An 18,529-nucleotide genomic window follows, 5' to 3' on the forward strand; every position below is an offset into this window, starting at 1 on the left:
AAGGGGATAGATAGGAGATTCTGTGGGAACGAGGGAGACTCGCGGTTGGTGTGTTGCCTCACAGGTGCCAGGGTGCGTGATGTCTCGGATCGTGTTTTCGGGATCCTTAACGGGGAGGTGGAGCAGCCCCAAGTCGTGGTCCACATAGGTGCCAACGACATAGGTAGGAAAAGGGATAGGGATGTAAGGCAGGAATTCAGGGAGCTAGGGTGGAAACTTAGATCTAGGACAAACAGAGTTATTATCTCTGGGTTGTTACCTGTGCCACATTATAGCGAGACGCGGAATAGGGAGAGAGAGGAGTTGAACATGTGGCTACAGGGATGGTGCAGAAGGGAGGGTTTCAGATTTCTGGATAATTGGGGCTCATTCTGGGGTCGGTGGGACCTCTACAAATGGGATGGTCTATACCTGGGCCAGAGGGGTACTAATATCCTGGGGGGAAAATTTGCTGATGCTCTTCGGGAGGGTTTAAACTAGTTCAGCAGGGGCTTGGGAACCTGAATTGTAGTTCCGATATACAGGAAGTTGAGAGTAGTGAGGTCATGAGTAAGGTTTCAAAGTTGCAGGAGTGTACCGGCAGGCAGGAAGGTGGTTTAAAGTGTGTCTTCTTCAATGCCAGGAGCATCCGGAATAAGGTGGGTGAACTTGCGGCATGGGTTGGTACCTGGGACTTCGATGTTGTGGCCATTTCGGAGATATGGATAGAGCAGGGCAAGGAATGGTTGTTGCAGGTGCCGGGGTTTAGATATTTCAGTAAGCTCAGGGAAGGTGGTAAAAGAGGGGGAGGGGTGGCATTGTTAGTCAAGGACAGTATTACGGTGGCAGAAAGGACGTTTGATGAGGACTCGTCTACTGAGGTAGTATGGGCTGAGGTTAGAAACAGGAAAGGAGAGGTCACCCTGTCAGGGGTTTTCTATAGGCCTCCGAAAAGTTCCAGAGATGTAGAGGAAAGGATTGCAAAGATGATTCTGGATCGGAGCAAAAGCAACAGGGTAGTTGTTATGGGGGACTTTAACTTTCCAAATATTGACTGGAAACGCTATAGTTCGAGTACTTTAGATGGGTCCGTTTTTGTCAAATGTGTGCAGGAGGGTTTCCTGACACAGTATGTAGATAGGCCAACGAGAGGCCAGGCCACATTGGATTTGGTACTGGGTAATGAATCAGGGCAGGTGTTAGATTTGGAGGTAGATGAGCACTTTGGTGATAGTGACCACAATTCGATTACGTTTACTTTAGTGATGGAAAGGGATAGGTATATACCGCACGGCAAGAGTTATATCTGGGGGAAAGGCAATCACGATGCGATGAGGCAAGACTTAGGATGCATCGGATGGAGAGGAAAACTGCAGGGGATAGGCACAATGGAAATGTGGAGCTTGTTCAAGGAACAGCTACTGCGTGTCCTTGATAAGTATGTACCTGTCAGGCAGGGAGGAAGTGGTCGAGCAAGGGAACCGTGGTTTACTAAAGCAGTCGAAACACTTGTCAAGAGGAAGAAGGAGGCTTATGTAAAGATGAGACATGAAGGTTCAGTTAGGGCACTCAAGAGTTACAAGTTAGCTAGGAAGGACCTAAAGAGAGAGCCAAGAACAGCCAGGAGGGGACATGAGAAGTCTTTGGCAGGTCGGATCAAGGATAACCCTAAAGCTTTCTATAGATATGTCAGGAATAAAAGAATGACTAGGGTAAGAGTAGGGCCAGTCGAGGACAGTAGTGGGAAGTTGTGCTTGGAGTCCGAGGAGATAGGAGAGGTGCTAAATGAATATTTTTTGTCAGTATTCACACAGGAAAAAGACAATGTTTTCGAGGAGAATGCTGAGATTCAGGCTACTAGACTAGAAGGGCTTGAGGTTCTGAAGGACGAGGTGTCAACAATTCTGGAAAGTGTGAAAATAGATAAGTCACTTGGGCCGGATAGGATTTATCCTAGGATTCTCTGGGAAGCTAGGGAGGAGATTGCTGAGCCTTTGGCTTTGATCTTTAAGTCATCTTTGTCTACAGGAATAGTCCCAGAAGACTGGAGGATAGCAAATGTTGTCCCCTTGTTCAAGAAGGGGAGTAGAGACAAGCCAGGTAACTATAGACCAGTGAGCCTTACTTCTGTTGTGGGCAAAATCTTGGAAAGGTTTATAAGAGATAGGATGTATAATCATCTGGAAAGGAATAATTTGATTAGAGACAGTCAACACGGTTTTGTGAAGGGTAGGTCGTGCCTCACAAACCTTATTGAGTTCTTTGAGAAGGTGACCAAACAGGTGGATGAGGGTAAAGCAGTTGATGTGGTGTATATGGATTTCAGTAAAGCGTTTGATAAGGTTCCCCTCGGTAGGCTACTACAGAAAATACGGAGGCATGGGATTCAGGGTGATTTAGCAGTTTGGATCAGAAATTGGCTAGCTGGAAGAAGACAAAGGGTAGTGGTTGATGGGAAATGTTCAGACTGGAGTCCAGTTACTAGTGGTGTACCACAAGGATCTGTTTTGGGGCCACTGCTGTTTGTCATTTTTATAAATGACCTGGAGGAGGGCGTAGAAGGATGGGTGAGTAAATTTGCAGAAGACACTAAAGTCAGTGGAGTTGTGGACAGTGCAGAAGGATGTTACAAGTTACAGAGGGACATAAATAAGCTGCAGCGCTGGGCTGAGAGGTGGCAAATGGAGTTTAATGCAGAAAAGTGTGAGGTGATTCATTTTGGAAGGAATAACAGGAAGACAGAGTACTGGGCTAATGGTAAGATTCTTGGCAGTGTGGATGAGCAGAGAGATTTCGGTGTCCATGTACATAGATCCCTGAAAGTTGCCACCCAGGTTGAGAGGGTTGTCAAGAAGGCGTATGGTGTGTTAGCTTTTATTGGTAGAGGGATTGAGTTTCGAAGCCATGAGGTCATGTTGCAGCTGTACAAAACTCTGGTGCGGCCGCATTTGGAGTATTGCGTGCAATTCTGGTCGCTGCATTATAGGACGGATGTGGGAGCATTGGAAAGGGTGCAGAGGAGATTTACCAGAATGTTGCCTGGTATGGTGGGAAGATCTTATGAGGAAAGGCTGAGGGACTTGAGGCTGTTTTCGTTAGAGAGAAGAAGGTTAAGAGGTGACTTAATTGAGGCATACAAGATGATCAGAGGATTGGATAGGGTGGACAGTGAGAGCCTTTTTCCTCGGATGGCGATGTCTAGCACGAGGGGACATAGCTTTAAATTGAGGGGAGATAGATATAAGACAGATGTCAGAGGTACGTTCTTTACTCAGAGAGTAGTAAGGACGTGGAATGCCCTGCCTGCAACAGTAGTGGACTCGCCAACACTAAGGGCATTCAAATGGTCATTGGATAGACATATGGACGATGAGGGAATACTGTAGATGGGCTTTAGAATGGTTTCACAGGTCGGCGCAACATCGAGGGCCGAAGGGCCTGTACTGCGCTGTAATGTTCTATGTTCTATGTTCTGTCTGCAGGAATTCACTTTTAATTACTTAGATATTGGATGTCGGAATCGGCATAGGATGGGATGTAGATGATTGATCCCGCGAGATGCCGCTTCAGGGATTCCATACGGTTATTACGCCCCGTGCGATCTAACAGGATCTCGCGAAACACCACCATCTGGATCCCATCCACAATAGGCAGGATCCAGACTTGCATAGTTAAGTGGGCTTAACTGCTCACTTAACTGTGCCTACTTCAGATCTAACTGGCCCCCAGGATCTACCGGCATCGCCAAGGAGACCCCAGCTGTGTGCCATTTAGCACTGGTCCCCACAAACAGGGAACGGGCAGAATGGGTCATAGGTGGTCTCCCAGGAAATGAGAGGCCACCGGGTGGTTGAAATCTGGGCGGTGTGGGACCCTGGCACTGCTGATGCTACCCGGGTACCCCCAGCCTGACACCCTGACAGTGCTACTGAGCACCCTTGCAGTGCCACCCAGGTGCCGGGCTGACATTGCAAGAGTGCCAAGGTGTCAGGCTGGCAGGAGCACTGCCAGGCTGGCAATATCCAGGTGCCCAGGTGGCACTGGCAGGAACACTGCCTGTATGAGGTCTGGAGTGGGGGGCTGAGGATCCCCCAACAGGTGAGTTGGGGTGTTGGGCCGTCAGGGGCATAACATCGACGGGGTCAGGAGATCAGGATGCCATTTAAAAATGCTGGCATGGTGGTTAGCACCGCTGCCTCACAGCGTCAGGGACCCGGGTTCAATTCCAGCCATGGATCACTATCTGTGTGGAGATTACACATTTTTCCCATGTCTGCGTGGGTTTCCTCCGGGTGCTCCGATTTCCTCCCACAGTCCAAAGATGTGCAGGTTAGTTGTATTGGCCATGCTAACTTACCTTTAGTGTCCAAAAGGTTTGGTGGGATTACTGGGTTACGGGGATAGGTTGGGGGCATGGGCCTAGGTAGGGTACTCTTTCAGAGGGTCAGTGCAGACTCGATGGGCCGAATGGCCTCCTTCTGTACTGTAGTGATTCTATGATTCTATGACTCTCCTGTTTAGATTCCACCTTCCCCGCCAAATTGGGAAATAGCCGGCTCAGCCTTAGTGCAAAATCATCATCCCATCAATAATTCTGCTGGGGTGACTTCAGTCGTGGTATGGGGTGTGGTGCGATAATCGAACAGGAATCGCGCCAACCTTGTCTCCATGTATCCGGTCAGCTGTTTCTTCATCCCATTTTTGAAGGTCTGTGCGACCATTGAATGATGGCACTGCCCAAATGTGTTTGATGCTGGTCAACTTCAGGAATGCTTCGAACGCCCCTGGAGACTAGGACCTCCGATATGTTGAGAATGCAAAGGCTCTGCTGGAGTTTCTCTATCATGGCATGAGAAGTCATCGAGGCCATGCAGTGTACTTCCATCCATTTAGAATCGGCAACCATTATGATTAGGAACATAGAACTTAAAAACGGACCAGCAAAGTGGACATGTATCCTCACCCATGGTCTTTTTGGCCACTCTCATGGGTGTGGCGAGGCCGAAGGAGGGAGTTTATGGTTCTCCTGGCATACAATCCTCTGTGCATGGAATGGAGTACTGGTCCAGTTTTGAAAACCTGTTGACTGAGTTTATAATCCCAGCAAAGGCAGACTGAGTGGTCGGGCTTGAGGACGGGAACAACGGGTACGGCACACCCCGTGAATTGCACTGGTCATATTATCCCAAGGTTTTCCAACTCCTCAAGCTCAGTCTTCACCTTCTGGAGTAATAAGTGTGGGACTGGCCATGCTCTAAAGTATTTCCGCATGGCATCTGGGTCATTATAGATCGTTGCTCCTTTTATTTTACCGAGGCCCTCTTGGAAAAGAGACTTCTGGGTATTTAGTAATAATCTCATATAATCCTCCAATCCCCAATTAAAAAACTTCCATCCAGCCCGCTTGGATCTTCTGGAGTCAGTCCCTGCCCGTGAGACCTGGTCCTGACAATCACACAACTACGAGAGGCAGTCAGGCCGACTGTTGTCTCTAGGTTACCGGGTCCGTGGTGGTCCATATAATTTGCAGATGTTCCCCCATATACATGGTTAGCCTGGCTCTGGTATTGCTTAGGTTTAAGGCAAGGATACCCATTTGGAGGAGATTGAATAAATGTTCACCAATGATGGAGAAGGTACAGAAGGTAGAGAAAAAGATTGGTGAAAACAAATTTAGGTCCCTTGCAGTCAGAAACAGGGAAATTTATAATGGGGGACAAAGAAACGGCTCTGTAACTAAATACACAAATGAGGACACACAAATGAGGACACAAATAAGATACATGAAATGTTGGGGAATGCAGGGTTTGGTGAGAGGGAGGGACTGAAGGACATCAATATTAGTAGAGAAATGGTGTTGGGAATTTGATGGGATTGAAGGTTGATAACTCCCCAGGACCTTATAATCTACACACTGTGATGTTCTTTGATTTTTTTAATGAGGAGGGCTTTGAAGTGTAGCTATGTTTTGAACAAAACTAACTTATTTACACTACAAAAGAAATAAATTTGTCTTGCTTGTTGAGATATAAAAGATTACAGATTGACTAAAACAATGATTCTAACTATCGAGTTCCTGAGAACATGACTATTCACGATCTCGCCTAACAACCTACTCCCCCAATCAAGAGTATCACATGATCCACGTGTATGCGCTCGAGCACCATCTAGTGGTCGGATGTAGTTACAGTAAATTGCTAACTCTTCATTATTCGTACAATACACATATTGTCTCACATACCAGAGTACTTAAGGAAATGGCTCTAGAAATAGTCGATACATTGGTAGTCATCTTACAGAATTCTATAGACTCTGGAACAGTTCCTTCAGATTGGAGGGTAGTGAATGTAACTCCTCTCTGTAAAAAGGGAGATAGTGTGGCAGGGTGGCGCAGTGGCTGGCACTGCTGCCTCACGGCGCTGAGGCCCTGGGTTCGATCCCGGCCCCGAGTCACTGTCCGTGTGGAATTAGCAAATTCTCCCCGTTTGCATGGGACCACCCCCCCCCCGCCCCCACACCACATCCCAAAGATGTGCAAGGTAGGTGAATTGTGCACGCTAAATTGCCCCTTAATTGGGAAAAAAAGAATTGGGTACTTTAAATACTTGGGAGATAGAGTGAAAACAGCGAATTATAAACCAGTAAGACTGACGTCGGTAGTGAGGAAAATTGTAGACTCTATTATCGAAGATTATATAGCAGAGCACTTAAAAAACAGTGCCAGGGTTGGACAGAGTCAGCATGGATTTATGAAGGGGAAATTATGGTTGGCAAATCGACTGGAATTCTTCGAGGATGTAAATAATAGAGTTGATGAGGGGGAGCCAGTGGATGTGGTGTATTTGGACTTTCAGAAGGCTTTTGACAAAGTCCCGCATATGAGATTAGCGTGTAAAATTAAAGCACACGGGGTTAGGGGTAGTGTATTCAGATGGATAGAAAACTGGTTCACAGACAGGAAACAAAGAAGAAGAATTAATGGGTCTTTTTCAAATTGGCAGGCAATGACTTGTGGGGTACTGCAGATATTGGTGTTTGACCCCAGCTACTCACAATATATATTAATGATTTAGATGAGGGAACAAAATGTAATGTCTTCAAATTTGCAGATGTCACAAAGTTGGGTGGGAGGGTGAGCTGTGAGGAGGATGTAGAGATCCTTCAATGTGATTTAGACAAGTTGAGTGAGTGGGAAAATGAATGGCAGATACAGTATAATTTGGACAAAAGCGAGGTTATCCATTTTGGTTGCAAAAACAGGAAGACAGACTATTATCTGAATGGCCATAAATTAGGAGAGGGGAATGTGCAGCGATACCTGGGTGTCCTTGTACACTAGTCACTGAAAGTAAGCATGCAGGTACAGCAGGCAGTAAAGAGGCAAATAGTATGCTGACTTTCATTGCGAGAGGATTTGTGTCCAAGGTGTCTTGCTGCAATAATATAGGGCCTAGGTGAGGCCACATCTTGAATATTGTGTGCAGTTTTGGTCCCCTTACCTGAGGAAGAATGTTCTTGCTCTCGCGGGATTGCAGTGAAGGTTTACCAGACTGATTCCTGGGATGGCAGGATGGATGTATGAGGACAGATTGAGTCGGTTAGGATTGTATTCGCTGGATTTCAGAAGAATGAAGGGGGGTCTCATGAATATTTAAGAGGACAAGATAGGGTAGATGAAAAAAGGATGTTCCCAATAGTGTGTGTGTCCCAGAACCAGGGGTCACAGACTGAGGAGAAGGACAGAGCCGAGGAGAAATCTCTTCACCCTGAGAGTGATGAGCTTGTGGAATTCGTTATCACAAGAAGTAGTTGAGGCCAAAACATTTTATGTTTTCAAGAAGCAGTTAGACGAAGGGGATCAAAGGATATGGGGAAAGGCGGGGTTAGGCTATTGAGTTGGATGATCAGCCATGATCATAATGAATGGCGGAGCAGGCTTGAAGGACTCAATGACCTGCTGCTCCTATTTTCTATGTTTCTATGTAACATTCGCCACACAAGGTTTAGCAATGACCATATCCAACACAAGATAATTAATTCATTTCCCGTTGATATTCAATGGCATTACCATCGCTGAATCCCCCACTATCACCATCCCGGAGGTTATAATTGACCAGAAATTGAACTGAACTAGTCATATATATACTTTAGCTACAAGAGCAGATCAGAGACTGGGAATTCCGCAAAGAGTAACTCACCTCCTGACACCTCAAGGCCTGCTCACCATCCACAAGACACAAGTGGGGAGTGTAATGGAATACTCTCCACTTGCCTGGATGAATGTAACACCATCAACAGTCAAGGAGCTCAACATCATTCAGGACAAAGCAACCCGCTCGATTGGCACCACATCCACCACCTTAAATATTCATTCCTTTCACCACCAATGCACAGAGGCAGCAGTGTGTGCCATCTACGAGATGCACTGCAGCAACTTACCAAGGCTCCTTTCGACAGCACCTTTAAAACTTGCAAGCTCTCCCACCTAGAAGGACACGTGCAGCAGATGCATGGGTACATCACTACCTGCCAGTATCCCCTCCAAGTTCACTGACCATCCCGAGCTGGAATTATATTGCTGTTCCTTCACTGTCGCTGGGTCAAAATCCTGGAACTCCCGAACATCACTGTGGGTGCACCTGCACCTCATGAGCTGCAACGGTTCAGGAAGGCAACTCACCACCAACGACTCAAGGGCAACTGGGAATGGCAATAAATGCTGGCCTAGCCAGTGAAGCTCAAATCCCATCAACAAATTTTAAAAAACCAATATGACCTGTGAACAATTAAACAAGTCACTCATGAGCTTCACAAAGCAACTGCGAAGCTAAATGAAAATGGGCCCAAAATTCAGTTGCTAGAGTGGATAGCGGTAAATGTTGTTATGTTAGGACAGCTGTCCACTTCCACGGTGCAGCAGGCAGCTGGGTTCAGTTCTGCAATGGGCCATGATGGGGAGCCAAACATCAGTCAAAAGCCAGATTCCTCTCACAGAGAGAGCAGCAAAGGGAGAGTCAGTATCCTAAATAGCTTTTGCACAATTTGTTAATGATCAGTCATATAACTGTATTGTTAGAGATGTGGAAAGAGACATTGAAGTCCATCTTTATCAGCTAAAGATAGTACACAACCTAGGGATATTATTGCAAATGAACTGATAAGGTTAAAAATGAGAATATGATAGGGCCCCTTAGCCAGTGATCTGAGCATAGTTCTTACAATCATACTAATCACCTCTGGTAAATTTGTCCCACGTCATCAGAATGGAGGCTTATCATCTCCCACGTGGTTCACTAAAATTGCTTTATTGATTGAAGAATATTTTTCTGATTAATTTAATTTCAGCTAGGATATTAAGCTTCGTTCTAGAGTCTTTCATTGTGGTCAGTGTTCTGCTGCCATACATTAATGAAAAAGTTGAGAACTGTCCAGCAGCAGGGGAATTGCTGGAGTAGATTGAACAATAATACATCAATAAGACATGTATTAACATCCATTTTTAAAAACCTGTGTTTGAACATATAGTGTTGATGTTTTGCTTTGTTCACAAGAGCCACATTCCAATTTATGGAGCTGACATTGATGAGTTTTCCATAAAAAAGGAAACTTCACAGAAGGTCTTACTCTTATTTGAATTTGTAAATATTGAATTATATTTAGCTTCACATCCCAAAGTTATGTATGTTTATGTTGCTTGCATTGAAGTATTCCAAACGCACAGAAGGTCTTTCTTGAACAGAACTGCTTGTTTTTAACTCCTCGATGGTCTAATATATGACTTTCTTTGCACTAATGTACTGAAGAACAGGGAGGACTCAGAATTAAAAATTCTGAAGCTATAATAACATGCAACTTCTTAAAAATGTAATTGAATTGAGATGAAAGATGTCAACACTGGGGGATAGAACACTCTCAGACACTCGGTGCCACCATTCCGTAAATTCCTCTTCTCTGCTACAACAGTTTACCTTAGCCCAATTGCAAAGGAGCTCCCTGTGTACAGCATTATTCAAAACCTCCTATACCAGCCCTCCCGTATTGAGGTGGAAACAAATACTTATCTAACTGAGAACCGATCTAGGCATCTGTGCTTGCTTTGCAGAATACTAACATTGTAAGCAATTATTTTGAAAACTGTTAACTGTTCTCTTCTAGAATCATGCTATGATACAGCACAGAAGGAGGCCATTGCACCCACTACACCTGTGTTAGTATCAGTATCACACGCCTAAACAAGTAGTATGTTCCACAGATTAGCTGGTACACCACATGACAATTGACCGGCCTCGTCGTGGCCGTTGAAACGCGACGCTTGAGATGTCTCGTGGAATTCAACCGAACCTCGCGGAACGTTACGATCTGGACTCGCCCTCATTGGGCATGATCCAGATCAGCATATCTAAATGAGCTGTATGACTCATTAAAACGTGCTTACACCAGATTCTCCCACCGCCTGGGAACTAACAACCTCCCCAGCGAGGCCTCAACCAGGTCCCGTTTAGTACTGGTGCACATAAACCAGGTATAATGGCACCTGGGGGTTTTCCCAAGCCATTGGAGACCCAGGGATGGTCAGGGACAGAGCAGGCCCCCAAGTACTAAGTGCATTCCAATGACTCAAGCGTGTGATTTCACTGCACTTACCTCTCTTTGTTGTGGTCAATGTTTACAAATATTAGAGTTTCACCTCTTAGGCCACTGAACTGTGGAGTGATATGAATGGATCACAGCTGCAAATGGTTTTTAGAAGCTGTCAATTGCAGGCCACTACTCAAAAGCTATGAATGGCTTGCAGCTTGTGGATCTGTGGGAACCAGACGTAGGCACAGCTGCTCTCTCCTTCAAGGAATGGACACGTGGAGCTGCAAGGTAAGTAATACAGCTATAATGCTTCCCACTGTCCCTGTCTGGACTGCTCTCCAGACTGGGGTCCCCTTTTATGGGAGGGTGGTCTGTATGGGGGGGGGGGGGGGGTCTGGGTGTCGGGGGGGGGTCTGTGAAGGGGTTCCCTTTAGGCAGGGGGTCCCCCTGGGGGGGTCCCCCTGTTACAAGGGACCCTGTGGGGGGTCCTCTATTACAGAGGTCCCTGTGGGGTCCTCCTATTACAGGGATCCCGGGGGGGCAGGGGCAACTGGGGTCACCCCCATACTTGGGGGTAGGGGTGACATCCAGGCAATCTAGAGGGATGGGGGGTTGCGGTATGGGAGTGGTGTCGGGACCGATTTGCAGTGTTGTGGAGGGGGCGGCCACAGGATTTCCCTTTCAGAAAACCATGTTGACTTATTCCCTTCATACTGTGCTTTACTGCGTGCATTGTTAAGGCTTCCTTAATGTTAGCTTCCAGCATTTTTCCAATGACTGATGTCTGACTAATGAGCCTGCAGTTCCATGTTTTCTCTTTCCCTTCCTTTTTGAATTGCGCACTTCCAATCTGCTGGGACCTTCCCAGAATTTAAGAAATTTGGGAAAATCATAGCCAGCGCATTCACTGTTATCTCTACAGCTATCTCTTTTCGAACCTTAGGATGAAGGCCATCAGGTCCTGAGGAATTGTTATTGATCACATTAATTTCCTCTCTTTATATCCTCTGGGTATGCAACTTGTATCTGCCATTTCCTCATTCCCCATGATAATTTTCCTTCTCTGTTTCTGAGGAACCAACATTGATTTTAGCTACTCTCTTCCTTTTTATATACTTATAAAATCGCTTACAATCCGTTCTTAGATTCTGTCCAGTTTACTCTCATTCTATTCTTTCCCCTTATTGTCAACCCATTTGTGGTCCTTTACTAGCTTCTAAAACAATTAAATCCTCAGATTTACTACTATTCTTTGCAACACTATAAATCTCTTCTTTTGATCGAATATTATTCTTAAACACTTCAAACAGAATTAAGTGCTGTTAATTTCCAGCTGACCACTTCAAAATCACTCACGCATGAAGCGAGGTGATTGGAAAGCGTTCAATTCTGTTTGAAGTGGGCCAGGACCTGTCAATCAAAGATTGATGTCTATAAACATTGTGGTTACAGCGCTGTACAGTTACTCAACTGTGTAGGAAGATGAATGGAGCAAAGCTGACAGCTATGTGTGTGTGTGAAAGCTGTCAGTTACAGCCTAGTAAGGGAGCCTTACAGTTCAAGGATCTGAGGGGGTTTAAACATAGTTGACTGTTTTTCTCTTTCCATGAATTGACACATAGTGCTTTCTGTGTTTGAGTCAGTGTATTGCCCATGTGAGTGTTACAACAGCAATTTTTCCACTGCCTCTATCTGAACTGCTTTCTAGCTTCCAGAGAGGTGTCTCTTTTCTGGCGGGTCTATGTGGGGGGTCTCCTCATTTAGGGAGTCTTTACGGGGCCTATTTATTCAGGGGGCTGTGGGGGTCTCCATATTTAGGGGGACTTGAGGGAGATCTCTTTATTTAGGGGGTCTGGGGTAGATTTCCTTATTTAGAGTGTCTTTAGGGGAGTTCCCTGTATTTAGGATCTGTGGAGAGGACTCCTTATTCAGGAGTTCTCAGAGGGGGTCTCTTTAGTTAAGGGCTCTATGTGAGGGTCACTCCCATACTTGGGGAAAGGGAGGGAGACTCAGAAAACCTAGGGGGTGGGGGTCTGAATTGCAATGCGCGGGGGGGGGAAGCCAGCCGCTAGACTTTGCTATCAGGCCACCCGTAAAATGGTGGACTGATAGCGATTCCCTCGGGAATACGTCGCAAGCCTCGCCATGCATAAATTCTCTTGGCAAAAGTTGGGAAAAGCTTCCCGGTTTGCGTTTGTGCTACGTGCAACTCAGCTCCGGAGGTAGAACAAAGGGTGCGATTCTCCGGAAAGATTTCTAAATGTGGGAGCGAGCGGGAACCGTCGTGAGCTTCCAGGCGCTTGGCCCAATGAGGACGGCAATGATATTCAATGTTAATTGGTCCACTTAATGAGGCCTCACGGGCTTCTTGCCGCAGATGAAGGCTCGCCAGCATATTTGACGGCACCGCACTCACCAGCCCCCTGCTGATAAGGTAGAGCAGCACGTAAGCAGCAGTTGTGCAACCAACCTCAGCCAGATCGCAACAATGGCGTCCAGGAGACCAGCCCCAAGATTTGAGAATGCTATCTGAGGAAGCTCCTAGACACTATGGAGGATAGGAGGGATGTCCTGTTCCCCCGAGGGTCCCGGAGGGTCAGCCATAGGGCAGCCAGTGCTGCCTGGGATGTGGTGGCGGCAGCTATCAGTTCCGGGAGTGTGACCAGGAGGATGGCCTCCAGTGCCAGAAAAAGGTCATTGACCTACAGCGGGCAGCATGAGGGAGTCGACACCAACTGTCCCCGCCCCTATTCCCCAGACCTTTCTGCCCCCATACGGGCATCCACCCCCAACTCTCCATGCAACCCCCAACCCTCCCTCCATCCTCCCTACCCTTTCATAACACCCCCCTCGCACCACCGTGAACCACAGGTGTGACTAACAATGCCCTCCCTGTGTCTCCTCAGGAAAGGTTCACCCACAATCGTTAGGAAAGGGCCCAGACTGGCGGTGGGGTGCCGGACATAAGACTCCTCACCACCTTCGAGGAATGGGCCCTGGAGGTGACCGATGTGGCCGAGGTCAGAGTGGTCACCAACGCGGAGGCTGGCAGACACCGCAGAGGTGAGGAACCACCGGGCTCCACCCGGAGGACCTGTCAAACGTGACTTGTTCTTGCCTCACTGACTGACCCATCCCTCCCACTGGTCACATGTCCATTCTCCCGAAGGGCCTCCACCTAACAGTGCTGGCCCATCCTGGGTGACCCCCCCCCCCTCTCCAGCTTCCCATGAGAACACCATGGAGCAGAGCTCCAAGGAAGACACAATGGAGGCATCACAGCTGTCATCCCCACCCTTCACCAGCGCAGATACACGGACTTTGATGGGAAACGTTAGTGGTCAGGCTTCTGGGGCACAATCTGGTGAGCACCACACAGCTGCTGATGCACATCTGGTGGAGGCAGAAACCCCCAGGGTAGGAGGCAGTCAGAGGAATGCTGGATCCCAGGACCCTGATGCTCCCCACAGCTTCACATTTTTCAAAAGGAGTACTAATCGGCGCCAGCGTGAGCACTTGCTGGGGAGGCCGCTGAATGACGGGAGGCCGTTGGATATGGGGTGGCTCTCGTTAATTGTACGAAAATGGGGCTTAAGTGGTGGTAATTGGTTTCTTGCCACACTATGACGAGATCCCGATTTTGCCTACAGGGCCGGTTGCATCTCAAACTGCTTGGCGCCTGGCGCGGTTCTCGTTTTCGGCCTCTCCCGCTATTCACCCACTTTGTTTCGCTTGAGCGAGAGCGTAACGAGGCTGGAGAACCACGCCATAGTCTCTCAAATGGAGAATTTTGCTCAATGATGACACAGTGAATAAATCTCAATGGAAAATCTTACCTGTGTAATTGACATAAAAACTACCGTTTCTGTTTCAACTGTTCTACATTAAATATTGCAAAATATTATGCGACTCGCTTTTTTTGGATTAATAATATCTATGCTTTAATGCTGTCATATTATTACCTTGGTCTGATTGAGTGCAGCTACATGTTACAATGGTGCAGGGGGAAATTGCTCTGGTCACTGTCTGCTGTGAATCATCTGCAGCATTTTGAGTGCATTTACAACATAACAATTATGCCAGTTTTCCTCCAGGATCAGTAGCTTTTCAGAGTGTTTGAATTCATGTGCCCATTTAATAAGTTTATTATTTAATTGGACATTTTGTACTTGATCAGAAATTAAAATTACTTCTAAACTGTTATATTCTTCTTGCAAAAGTCTCTTTCAGAGTTCGGTTTACTTTACAGAAAATGATTTAATCATTGCAACACCACATATGCAAGCTGTAGGGGTGGCTGGCAGGCACGTTTGTTTCATGTCTTTGAGTTCAGTGTGCAAAGTGTACCTGAAAAGACAGTGAGCTGAGCACAGCAGGAGGTTGCACCACTCCGGTTGGTAGCAACGCAATTATACAGCCCGGAATCTTCTGGAAAAGCTTCTGTAATCACCAGTGTGCACACCTCTTCTATAATAAATAGAAATTTTGAAAAAGGTGATTTTGCTGAATATTGCATGCCTGAATCTAAATGGATATAATTACAGTTAAAGAATGGAGAAAAGGAACAATAAAATTGCTGGCAGCCACTTAATACATTATTGCCGAGCTGTCCCAATTAGAGTCATTTCAATGTTGTTGAGTACTTCTAATCATTAACTAGTTGAGTCCAGCATATTCCTCACAGCTTTCCCATAATGTCCATGTTTACAATCTACTGACATTTCCAAGAACACATTTCCAGAATGATTATTATAAAGGTTGTGTCATCAATAATAGTTGAGAGGACCTCTGATGGGGGGTAATCCAGAACAGAGTTTCCCAAATTTTTCCAATCATGGGACACTTTTGACCTGCCAGGAGTACTGGAGGAACCCCTGAGAAAGATTCTCATTGTGTTAAAGAGCCAAACCACCAAATAATATGTTTTCATGCAATAGGTGCAAATATACAACAACCAAATTTATGGAAGTCTTTCTATTTCATATCTATATATGTTTACTAAAATTAAAAGGCTCTCTTATTAAAAACATAGTTAGGACTTACCCTTTGACATTTTAATGGGAGGAGATCCTGCTCCTTTGGTTCAAATGGGAACAAAGCTGCTGGAATGCTGGATACTCACACACGTATCTTTCACACACACAACACACACACCTCTCTCACACACACACCCACACCTCACACACACACCCACCCACCTCTCTCACACACACACACACCCACCCACCTCTCTCACACACATACACCTCTCACACACACACACACCTCTCTCTCACACACACACCTCACACACCCACCTCTCTCACACACACACCTCACACACAAACCCATCTCTCTCACACACAAACACACCTCACACACACACACCCACCTCTCTCACACACACCCACCTCTCTCACACACACACGTATCTTTCACACACACACACCCACCTCTCTCACACACACATACACCTCTCACACACACACACCTCTCGCACACACACTCATCACTCACACACACGTATCTTTCACACACACACACCCACCTCTCGCACACACACTCATCACTCACACACGTATATCTCACACACACACACACATCAATCTCTCACACACTCACACCCACCTCTCTCACACACACACACCTCTCACACACACACACCCACCTCTCTCACACACACCTCTCACACACACACACACATCTCTCACACACACACACACCTCTCTCACACACACCCACCTCTCACACACACACCTCTCTCTCACACACACACACACCTCTCACACACACTCATCACTCACACACACACACCTCTCTCACACACTCACACACACGTATCTTTCACACACCCACCTCTCTCACACACACTCATCACTGAAACATACATCTCTCTCACACACACACATATCTTTCACACACACACACCCATCTCTCTCACACACACTCATCACTCACACACACACCTCTCTCACACTCACACACACACGTATCTTTCACACACACACACACACACACACCCACCTCTCTCACATACACTCATCACTCACACACACACATCTTTCTCACACACACACATCTCTCACACACACACACCCACCTCTCTCACACACACTCATCACTCACACACACATCCCTCTCACACACACACACACCTCTCTCTCTCACACACACACACCCCTCTCTCTCACACACACTCATCACTCACACACACACATCTCTCTCACACACACATCTCTCTCACACACACACCTCTCACACACACACCTCTCACACACACACATCTCTCACACACACGTATCTCTCTCACACATGTATCTCTCTCACACACACACCTCTCACAAACACACACACTCATCACCCACACACATGTATCTTTCACACACACACACCCACCTCTCTCAAACATACTCATCACTCACACACACACATCGCTCTCTCACACACACATCTCTCTCACACAAACACCTCTCTCACACACACACACACGTATCTTTCACACATACACACACACACCTCTCTCACACACACTCATCACTCACACACATCTCTCTCACACACATACCTCTCTCACACACACACGTATCTTTCACACACACACCCACCTCCCTCACACACACTCATCACTCACACACACACGCCTCTCTCACACACTCACACACACGTATCTTTCACACACACACACACACACCTCTCTCACACACACTCATCACTCACACACACATCTCTCTCACACACATACCTCTCTCACACACACACGTATCTTTCACACACAACCCACCTCCCTCACACACACTCATCACTCACACACACACACCTCTCTCACACACTCACACACACGTATCTTTCGCACACACACCCACCTCTCTCACACACACTCATCACTCACACACACACATCTCTCTCACACACACATCTCTCTCACACACACACACATATCTTTCACATACACACACCCACCTCTCTCACACACACTCATCACTCACACACGCACCTCTCTCACACACTCACACACACGTATCTTACACACACACCCACCTCTCTCACACACACTCATCACTCACACACACACATCTCTCTCACACACACACACACCTCTCTCACACACACTCATCACTCACACACACACATCTCTCTCACACACCCACCTCTCTCACACACACTCATCACACACACACATCTCTCTCACACACACACACACCTCTCTCACACACACTCATCACTCACACACACACATCTCTCTCACACACCCACCTCTCTCACACACACTCATCACACACACATCTCTCTCACACACACACATCTCTCTCTCACACACACACACACACCTCTTTCTCACACACATTCATCACTCACACACACACATCTCTCACACACACACACCTCTCACACACACACCTCTCACACACTCATCACACATCTCTCTCACACACGTATCACTCTCACACACACACCTCTCTCACAAACACACGCACTCATCACCCACACACACGTATCTTTCACACACACACCCACCTCTCACACATATAGTAAGCTCAGAGAAGGAGGCAAAAGAGGGGGAGGTGTGGCGCTGCTAGTCAAGAGCAGTATTACGGTGGCGGAGAGGATGCTAGATGGGGACTCATCTTCCGAGGTAGTATGGGCTGAGGTTAGAAACATGAAAGGAGAGGTTACACTGTTGGGAGTCTTCTATAGGCCTCCAAATAGTTCTAAGGATGTAGAGGAAAGGATGGCGAGGATGATCCTGGATAAGAGCGAAAGTAACAGGGTAGTTATTGTGGGAGACTTTAACTTTCCAAATATTGACTGGAAAAGATATAGTTCGAGTACATTAGATGGGTTGTTTTTTGTACAGTGTGTGCAGGAGGGTTTCCTGACACAGTTTGTTGACAGGCCAACAAGAGGCGAGGCCACATTGGATTTGGTTTTGGGTAATGAACCAGGCCAGGTGTTGGATTTGGAGGTAGGTGAGCACTTTGGGGACAGTGAC

The 18,529-nt window shown here is 46.7% G+C and overlaps 1 protein-coding gene across 9 annotated transcripts in view; it reads right to left on the reverse strand.

Annotated features, from left to right (window-relative positions):
- Positions 1-18,529, reverse strand: part of LOC140426973 (myotilin-like) — a 467,248-nt gene that overhangs the window by 160,687 nt on the left and 288,032 nt on the right. For 8 of the 9 annotated variants that reach the window (XM_072512314.1, XM_072512317.1, XM_072512312.1 and 5 more), the window contains one exon: positions 14,908-15,027. The exons of the other annotated variant lie outside the window; for it this stretch is intronic. In XM_072512314.1, coding sequence (XP_072368415.1) covers positions 14,908-15,027 — 120 coding nt within the window. The remainder of the gene's footprint in view (positions 1-14,907; positions 15,028-18,529) is intronic. 9 annotated transcript variants of the gene reach the window in all.

This window comes from Scyliorhinus torazame, chromosome 7 (assembly GCF_047496885.1).
Source record: "Scyliorhinus torazame isolate Kashiwa2021f chromosome 7, sScyTor2.1, whole genome shotgun sequence".
Taxonomy (NCBI): Eukaryota; Metazoa; Chordata; class Chondrichthyes; order Carcharhiniformes; family Scyliorhinidae; genus Scyliorhinus; species Scyliorhinus torazame.